Source organism: Pelodiscus sinensis, chromosome 1 (genome assembly GCF_052426305.1).
Source record: "Pelodiscus sinensis isolate ZL-2025 chromosome 1, ASM5242630v1, whole genome shotgun sequence".
Taxonomy (NCBI): Eukaryota; Metazoa; Chordata; order Testudines; family Trionychidae; genus Pelodiscus; species Pelodiscus sinensis.
This window is the reverse complement of record NC_143052.1, coordinates 135,263,758-135,275,873: the sequence shown is the minus strand read 5'-3', so window position 1 is coordinate 135,275,873 and position 12,116 is coordinate 135,263,758. Positions and strand designations below refer to the sequence as shown.

General features: G+C 46.6%; 1 protein-coding gene across 3 annotated transcripts in view; it reads right to left on the bottom strand.

Annotated features, from left to right (window-relative positions):
* LOC102452987 (alpha-2-macroglobulin-like protein 1) overlaps nucleotides 1-12,116 on the bottom strand; it is a 48,871-nt gene that overhangs the window by 15,754 nt on the left and 21,001 nt on the right. For 2 of the 3 annotated variants that reach the window (XM_025183032.3, XM_025183031.3), the window contains 9 exons: nucleotides 10,776-10,892; nucleotides 9,642-9,780; nucleotides 6,682-6,805; nucleotides 4,874-5,099; nucleotides 4,653-4,779; nucleotides 3,779-3,900; nucleotides 3,120-3,174; nucleotides 1,720-1,803; nucleotides 118-294 (listed from right to left, as the gene is read on the bottom strand). In XM_025183032.3, the coding sequence (XP_025038817.3) occupies nucleotides 118-294; nucleotides 1,720-1,803; nucleotides 3,120-3,174; nucleotides 3,779-3,900; nucleotides 4,653-4,779; nucleotides 4,874-5,099; nucleotides 6,682-6,805; nucleotides 9,642-9,780; nucleotides 10,776-10,892 (1,171 nt within the window). The remainder of the gene's footprint in view (nucleotides 1-117; nucleotides 295-1,719; nucleotides 1,804-3,119; nucleotides 3,175-3,778; nucleotides 3,901-4,652; nucleotides 4,780-4,873; nucleotides 5,100-6,681; nucleotides 6,806-9,641; nucleotides 9,781-10,775; nucleotides 10,893-12,116) is intronic. The other variant, XM_089771760.1, reaches the window with a different exon arrangement.

Below are 12,116 nucleotides of genomic sequence, written 5' to 3'. Positions count from 1 at the left end.
TGTGGGGAGAAAGAATATATATATATATATATATGGTGGGTGCAGGAGAGGGGCAGGAGGTTACTGGCATGGCAGGTGCCAGGCTGGACGCTAGTAGAGCTGGTTCAGGGTACTTGCCGCTGCGCAGGAATCCTGTCGCCCTCTCCCTGATCTCCTCACTCAGCTGCCCTGTCTTTTCCAGATACTGCAGCACGTAGATGATGGGGGCAAACAGCACCATGTTCTGCTCCCCGCAGCCACTGGGCATCTGCACCAGCTGGTCCAGGTTCTGCAGCGCTGTCCCCATGATGTCACCTGCCAGGGAGGACAAAGCAGGAAAAAAAACCTGATGGTGCAACAGGGATAAATCCTGATTGGCCGAGAAGTGGGGAGATTAGTTCTCCTCCTCTTGGAACGTTCCATGACAGCATGGTGATGGCAGCCTGGTCCCCTGGGCTGATGGAGCCCTGTCCTCCTAAAATGTGTTTTGTCCAGTCTGTTAGCATGTTACATTATTTATTGCACTGGGGTTGGACATGCTGTTCTAACCCTGGGGAATCTTCCACTAAACAGCTTTTTTCTTTTTCTTGGGAGATCTCCACTGTTGCCTGGTGTATTTCCACCCGGTGGAATGTTCTATCGCTCGGAAGGTTTATTTTTAGCCCAGCAAGGGGAATGTCCCTTTCAGCTAGAGCATTATTTTATAAGGAGGGTGTTTTCCCTTCTCTTCTTGGTGGACTAGTCCATTGAAGGGAGGGCTCCCTTCCCAGCATTCAGCACCTGGGCTGGGATCAGCACTCAGCAGCACAGTGTTTTTAATCCAAGCTTTAGCAGAATCTCTCAGGATTGACAAACTGGGTAGAGGAGATGCGGGATCCAGACCCTTCTTCATGTGATTCCCTGGGGCAGCAGTTTCTGTTTCTGGTCACTATGGGTGTGTCTAGACTACATGCCTCCTTCGACGGAGGCATGTAGATTAGCCAGATCGGAAGAGGGAAATGAAGCCGCGATTAAAATAATCGCGGCTTCATTTAAATTTAAATGGCTGCCCCGATCTGCCGATCAGCTGTTTGTCGGCAGATCGGGAGAGTCTGGACGCGATGCCCCGACAAAGAAGCCTTTCTTCATCGACACAGGTAAACCTGGTTTCACGAGGCTTACCTGTGTCGATGAAGAAAGGCTTCTTTGTCGGGGCATCGCGTCCAGACTCTCCCGATCTGCCGACAAACAGCTGATCGGCAGATCGGGGCAGCCATTTAAATTTAAATGAAGCCGCGATTATTTTAATCGCGGCTTCATTTCCCTCTTCCGATCTGGCTAATCTACATGCCTCCGTCGAAGGAGGCATGTAGTCTAGACACACCCTATTAGAGGCTCCTGCAAGAAAAAATGCCTTTCCCTTGTGAGTAATTTGGTGCATCCAGCCCCAGACAGAACCTGTAAATGCAGCCATGGAAAGGGGAGGAAAATGACCTGGGCTTTGTCAAACACCAGAGGAAGTTTTGGGGGCTCAGGGTTTGGCATTTTCCAGAGCAATACTCAGAAAGGCAGGGTCTGGATCAGTCACCTCAGTCACCCTGCCCATGGCACTTAGAGGGTGAAACCTTCCCCCTCAGGTTCTCCAGTAATCTCCAGGAATTAAAGATTAATCTTTAATTAAAGACTATATCATGTGATGAAACCTCCAGGAACACATGCAGCTACAACTGGCAACCCAGTGTCCAAAGCTGAATTCCTTACCCATGACAGAGATAGTGGCTCTGGCTGAGCCTTCAACCACGTTCCGGGGCAGTTCCAGGGACACAGAATCCTGTGCTGGAGTTCCTGGGAGCCGGGTGTCAAACAGGAAGAGAATCTGAAAAAATGGCCTCCAGAATCCTCAGAAAATTCTCCCCTAGAGCCAGTTCTGCTCCCACATCTCAAGTTCCCCTGCACAGAGCTTCCAGGCAGTCCCAGAGGCCTGTCTGTGCTCTCCTTCCTGCCCCTCCATTCCCTAGCCCTGACTTCTCTCTTCCTCCACTTTATTCCCCCCTCCTCCCGGCCTCTATTGTGGGTGCAGGAACCTTCTCCCTTGCAGCCCCCACTGTTCAGAGCAACCGCTCTGTTTCTTTCTGCCTTGGTTACTCTATCACATTTCAAACCTCAGAGGCAAAGGTATGTTTGGTCTATTTACCCAGAACCCTGGATCTCTCTAACTCTACTAATGTCCTCGTCATAAACCATGGGAAACACAGCTGGGAACTGAACTCTGAAATCCCTCCCAGGCCATCCTCCAAAGGCCAATGAAGCTAGAGACTGGATCCATCCAGACACTTATGCTCTATCTAGTTGTCCAAGTGAAGACTTTCACCCTTTTATGCCAGCTGCAAGGACATTCATATTGTAGGCTCAGTCCTGCTCTCCTTATGCAGAGGGAGTCCCCATTTGTCTTGCAAACTGGAATGAACTTACATTGCTTGGCCAAGGTGACAAAGCAGCAGACGTTACTGCTGCCTATGACTCTGAGAAGACCTAGGAGTTGGTTAGCTAAGGGCCTCAGAAGGGGTAAATCCGGTGAAAGGGGGAAGTTTGAGTCTGGGTATGAGGAAGCATTTCCTTGCAGTGAACACTTGAGGAGACAATGCCCCCCAAGGAAAGGGGTGACAGCCCCATTACTTCAGTCATGTCTAGCTAGAATTGGACAGGCCCGCCGATGGGCAGGGGGAAGGGGTCAGACTTTCAAAGGGGCCTGGAGCTCCCCAGCTGCCACAGTGGCCAGAGCCCTGAACCCCTTTGAACTGTCGCGGGAGCACCAGAGCGCTGCTCCACACGGCTTTGAGGGCTAGGCGGTGGGGGCAGCATCATGATCCAGGCAGTGCTAAGGGCTGACTGCCCTCATCCCCACCACCCCTTCTGGGGACATGGAGCTGGGCCCTCCCACACAACCTTGCCCCAGAGCCCACGGTGGCTGTTGGCCCCACTGGGACTGGATACAAGCCTGAAAAATAAGGAACATTCCTGCACGAGGCCCTGCACAGATAAATGTGATCTTACCTACCTCTTTCAGATAAAACAAAGGCTGCTCCTAAGCCAAGGAGACAGAGTCCCCCCGCCCACCTGCATCTTCTTATTCCCTTTCCCCACCTGAGTAGCCCACCTACCTCCTTCAGGGCAAAGCAGGGAGCTGTGAGCCTTCTCCACAAGAATTCCCTCTGGCTATTGGGGAGGGGACAGCAGCATTGGAGTCAGAGGCGGTGGAAGGAGGAGGGGAGAGACATAGGGTTACAATTAGGCTATGAACCACATGTGTTTTCATGTCAGGCTTATGAGAAACCCTCCCCCCCCCCTGAGATCTGCCTGGTTTCTTGCTCCATGCAGCCCAAAGATCTCCGAACTCCTGACAGGGCTGATTTCCTGGGTGGGGGCATCTGCCACCTTGGGAAGTGGAGCTTACAAGAGAGGATCAGTTGGCAACATCCATTATCCCAGCATCTCAGACAGGACATAGAGGAGTGCACAAGGATCAGTGGGCACAAGGCAAGCCCTGATGCCAGGACATGGGGATATGAGGTTGCCCCCAGAAGAGGGCATAAAGGAATTGAGTTTCACATAAAATAGTGGAAACCTCCTTCAGAAGCAAGTCCTTTGATCCTTACTGTAAGGACCTAGCTGGACCATAACTCAGGCCTGGAGAAGCCACTTAGTCCCCTTTAAATAAGAAGTGGCAATTTAAGAGCCTAAATTTCACCTCACTGCATATGGGGGCTGATTTCCTTCCCATTAGCGATGATAAGGGAGCTAAGTCCAACCCCAAACTGACCTGGACTAGAACAGGTTTGATCAGCGTATCTGTCCGTCCTCTTGTTGGTACAAATGGTACCTTCCCTTCACAGAGATCTTTGGTGTCCAGGGCCTCTGTGCTAAGGGTGATGTTAACCGACCCTGAAAACAAGAAATGACAGATTGTACAGCAGACTATGAAAAACATCCTCTGGTACTGCTATAAAGATCACCTTCCAGACAAAATGAATAGAACCAGTCACCTAGGCTATGTCTAGACTGAAGGCTTCTTTCAGAAGAAGCTTTTCTGGAAGAGATCTTCCAGAAAACTTCTTCTGAAAGAGAGTGTCCACACTGCAAAAGAGCATCGAAAAAGCCATCTGCTTTTTCCAAAGAGAGCATCCACACTGAATGGAGGTTCTCTCACATTTCAGCTGTGATTACTATGGAAGGAGTGGCCACTAGGGCACCTGTGCTTTTTCCCCTTTCCTCTTCTTTAGAAAGAACTCCCTTTTCTCCGTCCACACATGCCTTTTTCCGAAAGAGCTCTTTCAGAAAAAGGCTTCTTCCTTGTAGAAAGAGGATTACCAATGTCAGGAAAACCCCTTCAGATTTTTTTAAATTTTCTTTTGGAAGAACACGATTGCAGTGTGGACGTAATTGATGTTTTTTCAGAAAAACAGCCATTTTTCTGAAAAAAAAACCCCTCTGTAGTGTAGCCATTCCCCTTAAAATAAAAGGCTCTTTGGCCCATTCTTGATCTTATTAGTGCCCTTGATGTTTGGCAACTAGTGCCCTACAGTTAAAAGGCCACGTACTCCATTTTTCTTATCCAATGCAATCTAACCTGAAGTCCAGTAACACATAATTGTGCCCTCCCTGGCTTTTACACCCTCATCCCCCATTTGCCTCACCTAGTTGTTTAGTTGTGACTCTCCAGTGAAATGTCTTGGCTTCATTGGTGCAGAGGCAGCTGGTGTAGATGCAGCCTTCACATTGCTCCAAGTGGAAGTTTGGGGACTCAGCCAGGGTCACTTTGATCTAGGAGGCAGCAGTGGGTGCAAAGTCCAGGAGATGATGAGGAAGATGCTATCCCCACTTGCTGCCTCCTTACAGAGCCACCCACAGGACTCACCTTGATGCACTGCAGCAGATAATTGTAGACAGTGGCTTTCAGGGTGAAAGTCTCTCCCCGGATCACAGAGTAGGGCAGTGTGGGCTCTACAAAGAAAGGCTTGAAGGCCAGAAGGCTCGTGGTTGGGGCGAGTCCAAAGCCTACCTCAGATGTGCAGAATGTCCCAGCTTTCCACTCAGTAATGGTGTCAGGCACCATAACAGGGACATCCCTGTTTCCAGTGGGACTGAGAGGAAAAACCATGAAGAGATAAAATCCTTTACTAGAAGACACCATCTGGTCATGTCTCTAGAAGGCCCAGAGCCCTTATTCCCAAACAGGGGGGCGACAAAATTGCCAGGCCGCTGGGCAAGGTGGGGTGAGGGGCTGGCTCCACACTCACAGAAGGGGCCTCAGGTGGAAGGGGTAGAGCTGGAGAAGCCACCCGTGTCTTTCCCCCCCTCCCGCCCCAGCCCCACCAGCCTTTAGTGCTGTCTGGAATGTGCCACCTGGGGCTCCAGCAGTGATTTAAAGGGCTCAGAGTTCCAGCTGCTGCTGCTGCCACAGTAGCAACAGCAGGAGCCAGGAGCCCCAGGCCCTTTTGAACTGCCTGGTACCTGGGCAGTTGCCCTCTTGGACCCCACCATCAATGGGCCTATTGCCAAGGCACCCAATCCAATTACTGCAATCAGAATCATCTGAACAATGGAGCCTTTGAAATCTGGACACAAACCCATAGCTCAGATTTGTGAGTTGGGCCCATCTCTGTACCTCACTCTTACCATAGACAGAATCTGCAAAGACGCACAATTGAATTGTGTTAGACACATCAGTAAACAATCCCATCCTGCAAAATACTAAATATCCTCAACTTCCATTAAAGTCAATTGTAGATGATCTTTGAAAATCTATGTTCCCCACCCAGCGTTTTAGAGCTCAGAGTTGCACCTCTTTGTTAAAATTTCTCACTGGAAATAAAATGATATTTTGCCACTTTCCAAAAAGGTTCCATTAATAATGATGCCTGGCACATTCCACAGATACTGCCTATAGCTCTAAAAACCCTTTACAAACATTTCACAGATGTGGAAACCGAGGAACAGAGAGGTGAAGTGACTTGCCCAAGGGCAGGGAGAATTAGTGTAAGAGCCAAGCAATAACTTCCACTCTCGTGTGCTAGGAAGCCAGCCAAAATGTGATGGCACATCAGGGGGCTGGCCTGGCCTGCAGAGTCTATGCCAAGTTTACAAGACATAGTAGCAGTGATTCTGCACTGAATGAGGGCAGCTGCGTTAGGGTACGTCTACACTTGCTCCCTAGTTCGAGCGAGGGATGCAAATGTAGGCAACCGAAATTGCTAATGAAGCAGGGATTTAAATATCCTGCGCTTCATTAGCATGATCTTGCCCGCGCGTTATTCCGCTCAACAGCTGATTCGGAAGTGAAAGTGTGCTCCGGGACGTGTTAGTTCGAATCAAACCCCTTGATTAAGGGATTGTCACATGGATGACATCGCAATAGCTATTATGACAATAACACTATGCTTCATCACAGAAGAGAAAATAACCTGCTGATAGATATTTAGATTCAAGTTTTTATGGAAATGGACATTTAACAAAAGAAAAGTGACTGACATTTCAGCCATAAAACCCTATTACCACCAGCCTGGCAGTTAAAGGACCCACAGTATACTCATCTGAAAATCTCCCCTACGTGTGCAACTCAGCACTTTTCTCTACTTTTGTAAATCTCTAAAATATGACCAGATCTTTGGTCATTCAGGATGGTGCAAAGATGATCAAATTGGGCTACCACACTGCGCTACTTACCCGACTGAAAATAAATCCCATATCCAGGTTTCTGGGAAATATTTGCGAACTTGCTTCTCAACTGGAGGTGCAGGTGGTGATATGGTGGTCCCATGTCCAGTTGTGGTGAACCTCTCAGGGAGTGCTGGAGATTAAGAAGAGAGGCTACTTACTCTGGCTATGTCTAGACTACATGGCTCCGTCAACGGAGCCATGTAAAACAGTTTATTCGGCACAGGCAAAGAAGCGGGTATTTAAATAATCTCCACTTCATTAAAATAAAAATGGCCGCCACACCGTGCCGATGATCTGCTGATCTGGCACAGCAGGGCAGTCTAGAGGCACCGCAGTCGACAAGGTAAGCCTTTGTCAACCGCTCCAGTAAACCTCGTTTCACAAGGGATCGTTGGCACAGCACGGCGGTGGCCATTTTTATTTTAATGAAGCGGGGACTATTTAAATCCCCGCTTCTTTGCCTATGCCAAATAAACTGTTTTACATGGCTCTGTCAATGGAGCCATGTAGTCTAGACACAGCCTCTGTGTAGCAACTGCACTTATTCAAGATGTGTGTCCTGATGGGGACTCCACTTCAGGCTGTGCACCTTCAGCTGGAGATTTTCATTAGCCTGTGAGTGTGCTCTTCACTATCTTGTGTCCCATACCAAGGCTTTATAGAGCAGCACAGGTAAAACAGCCTCAATTCTTTCACCATCAAAAAGTCTCAAAGAGTAAACTCTAAAGCAGAGGGGCAGGAAGGCTCCTAGTGGAGCACCCACAGGGACACCCATCGCAAAGAACTATATTTATTGCACAGGGTGAGTCATCTCTCCTACTTCTTTGAGTAGTGCTCCAGTAGGTGCTTCTTGCTCAGGTGACCTCTGAGCAGTATCTCCACAGGAAGGAGGGGGCCATATAATGGAATCCAGAGCTAAGAGAGAAATGCTTTTCCATCTGCTGCTTCGGATCTTGAGACAAGTAATCTTAACTTGTTCTTTCCTATTTTAGCCTCAGATCCTACCTCACTATAACTGCAGATCACTATGTTAGATGTTCCATTTCTACTCATCTTTCTGGTGAAAACTCAAACAAAATGGGCCTTTAGTATTCCCAACATTTTCACATTTTGTTGTATTGTTTTTCTCCCCTCATTTTCCCTTCATTCTTATCCTGACCTTAGTTTATCTCTTGTTTCTAATGTAATGTGACTCTTCATGTCTCTAGCCAGTTTAATCTCATTTTATGCCTTAACTTTTATTTTGCTTCTACATGCTTGTGGGTTTTTATATTCATCTGCCATAATTTGATGTAGTTTCCACTTTTTGTAGGATTCTTTTTTGAATTTCAGATGGTTGAAGATCTCCTACTTAAGCCAGGATGATGTTTTGCCATACTTCTTATCTAGTCTATGCAGTGGAATAGTTTACTCTTGTGCTCTTAATAATATGTCTTTGAAAAACTCCCAACTCGCTTGAATTGTGTTCCCCTTAGATTTGCTTTCCATGGGATCTTACCTACAAACTCCCTGAGTTTCCTGGGTCAGCCCCTGCAAAATCCATTATCTTTCCTGCTGTTTTCCTTCCTGCCATTCCTTAAAATCAGAATCATGATCACTTTTACCCAAGCTGACTTCCACTTTCAAATTCTCAACCAGTTCCTCCCTTGTTCTCAGAATCTAAGCTAGAACAGCCCCTTTCCTAGTTGCTTTCTCCACTTCTATGATAAAAAAAATATTTCTAATACATTCTAAGACCTTGTGGGATAATCTGTGCCCAGCTGTATTATTTTACCAACATATGTCTAAGTAGTTCAAGTCCCCCATCGCCACCAAGTCCTGTACTTTGGAAAGTGGGGTCTTTTGGAAACAGACACCCTATGAGAGAGTCAGAGCTCATTGTTCTGGGACTTCTAGAGGTCTCTAGAGATTTTCCCTTCCTGGGAGAATTATGCTTCTGTGATACTTTCAAGGCAGCAGACACACTTGGAGTGGCCATCACAAATTGGGATGGCCTCCCAGCAAGTGAGGTGGCATTTAAACCCCGATGAATCAGGCATGCCCTATTGAGGAAGGTGAGCCTCTTTTAAGAGGAGAGAGGAGAAACAATCCTGAAAGTAACAAACTAAACTGAACTTACTAACTAATAAACTAAACTAAAGACTGGGTATGCCATCTAGCATGCTCAAGGAAGAAACACTAAAGCACCATCTCAGGCTAAGGCTGTTGAGAAGGTACTGAGGGCAGTTTACTTGCTTAGCATTATATAGCTTCACAGCAGGGCACGAGGTAATGAAAGGTGCATGCACGGGTCAAACAAACTCTTTTTTCAAAATCTCAGTTACTATAGGAACTTCAGAACCAAATTCAGAGTACACGAGTCTCCCATTTGGCTCAGGGGTATGTTTACACAGCAGTGTTATTTCAGAATAATTGATGATTCTGAAATAACATAGGCTTGTGTCTACACACAAGCAGTTATTTCAACATAATGTCGAAATAATGTTGAGCTGGAGGACTGCTTACTCCAACTCCTGTAACCCTCATTGTACAAGAAGTAAGGGAAGTCAAGGGAAGAGTGCTTTCAGACTTCACGTTGTGTAGACAGCGCCAAAAGCTGAAATAAGCTATTTCAACTTCAACTATGGAATTGACATAGCTCAAGTCACATAGCTTCTTTTGGCTTTAGCCCTGCTGTGTAGACATGCCCTGATCAGAGATACAAAGTGAGAATGTCAACTGCTCAGATGACAGACTAGTGTCTGCAACAACAGCCAACTTGCTAACATTTCAGCAGGAAGACCTCCTCAGTCACAGGCAGCCCAGAAAGCAACTTCAGTGCAGAGCAATGTTTTGCCTCTGTTTTCCTCCATCATTTGCAATCACAGCATGGACTGCTTACCTTAAGCTCTGTGCTTTCAGTTACAAGACTGAACCCTCTAGTGAGAAGTAAGAGGAAGCAGAAAGGATAGCTAGCAAATGCTCACTTGTGAAAACTGGAGGTACAGTTAGCATGGGGACTGTGCTCTCCAGTACTGTCACTATCATTTGTGTCACAGCCACAGTCGTTACGCACTGTCTTGGCTTCTTGATATGGGCATTGGACATGATTTTCAAGCCCATTTCCTGAAGAGAGAAAGAGAGAAATAAAAGAGAAAATGTGCTGAAAGTTTAGATATCAGAAACCCATCTTTCCCTTTCTTTCTCTCATCTGCCCTTTGTCCCTTAGGCTGTTCATTTCTCTTATAAAGCAGGGACCCAGTTCCCTCTCAGCTACACATAAGTCCTTCACTTTGATTTAAGTCAGAATTACTCATATCTCACAGCAGTGAGACAATGGATCCCCCTTGCATTGATTTATCAGGCCTGACTCAAAGGCTACACATCTACACTGCAGCGCTATTTCAGGATACTGCCAGTATCCCAAAATAGCTATTCTGCATCTTTGAAACAAGCCCATTATTTCAAAATATAACAGGTTCGCTATTCTGACGTCCCTATAAACCTGATTCCGTGAAGATTAAGGGACATTGCAGAATAGCCGTTTATTTTGAAATTTGGCGCTATGTAGACAGCACTAAATTATGAAATAAGCTATTTCAAAATAGACTCGAAATAAGCTACAGAATTTACATAGCTCAAACTGCATAGCTTATTTCAAGCTAAGGCGACAGTGTAGACACACCCAAACAGTGCAAGTTTCTTCTCCTTCAAAGTCTATTGGGCCTATGGGGAAACGGCAATACTCCTGTTGAACATCCTCCATGTATATCTCTTATAAGTGAGTATCTCAATGCACACCTGGCTGGTTCCTATTAGCCACTAGTGTCAGATGCCTTAACCAAACTGCCCAGTGAGGCATCAGTATTGATCCGGCTATCTAGCTGTAGGCATTCTAAACCACTCAGCCATAGAGCATGAAGACCTAACATACGACTCTTTCCTACTAACCGATAATGTCTGAAGCCCTGAATCATTCCACCAATGTGCACTAAATATTTTGCTATTGGTCACTAATATCAGGTAACTCATCCAGCCAATCAGTGAAATACCAATGATTACTAGAGTTGTTTCCTAATAAGCTGTAACCTAGCCAGTGAGGAAGAATCCAAGATCATTACTTTGAACACCATAAAAACATCAGGCTGGAGAGGTTCTGGAGACCAGCATAAGAAGTCATCTTCAGACACTTGATGAGGGTATCCACCACGAAAAATATGTGGGAATAGCCCATAGATCTGGGAAAAACAAGAAAGAGAAAAAAAATACTAGTCAGTGCAAACATGAACCAACGTACACCTTTCCTACGACATCAAAGATCGATCTGAATGGTTGTCCCATGCTACTGTGTAGGGAAAGCTTAGACCCAGCATATGGGGTAGACTCTCAGAACAGACTCTCAATCAGTCTTCTACATTTCTCCTATTTTCTTCTTGGAGAGGCAGTGGGGTCATGTGCAGTGAGCATGAGGCAGGAGACAAGAACTTACCCTGGATTTACCACTGTGTGCTGATCATGAATCATAGAACCATAGAGCTGGAAGAGACCTCAGAAGGTCATCAAGTCCAGCCCCCTGCTCTAGGCAGGACCAATCCCAACTAAATGAACCCAGCTAGGGCTTTCTCAAGCTGAGACTTAAAAACCTTTAGGGTTGGAGATTCCACCCCCTCCCTAGGTAACCCATTCCAGTGCTTCACCACCCTCCTAGTGAAATAGTTTTTCCTAATATCCAACCTAGACCTCCCCCACTGCAATTTGAGACCACTGCTCCTTGTTCTGCCATCTGTCACTACTGAGAACAGCCTTTCTCCATCCTCTTTGGAACCTCCCTTCAGGAAGTTGAAGGCTGCTATCAAAACCCCCCTCACTCTTCTCTTCTGCAGACTAAACAAACCCAAATCCTTCAGTCTCTCCTCATAGGTCATACACTCCAGCCCCCTAATCATTTTGGTCACTCTCCGGTGGATGCGTTCACATCTTTTCTATAGTGGGGGCCCCAGAACTGGACACAATACTCCAGATGTGGCCTCACCAGAACTGAATAAAGGGGAGTAATCACTTCTCTGGATCTGCTGGCAATGCTCCTCCTAATGCAACCTAATATGCCATTCGCCTTCATGATGTTTGTTTACCAAAGAATTCTGCTACATGGCTAGTGATCATGTACTCATCAAAAGGGGTGCATTAAGACTGCCAATGGAATATCCAAGCAGGCCACAGTAAGAGCCTAGCAAAGGCTAGATCAAGGCAGTTCTCTGTCTGTCCCTCTGGCATTCACCATAACAGGGATGATGACTGTGTGATAGTGAGAAAGTCACTTTCCTGCCTGAGCCTCATTTTCCCCATCTGTGCAGTAGGGCTAATGCTACTGTCTCCCATAGAACCCTCAGAGCTCCTTGGAAGGACACACTGCAGAGATACAATCTATTCTTATTCTCGCCCATGCTCTTCCTTTCACACAG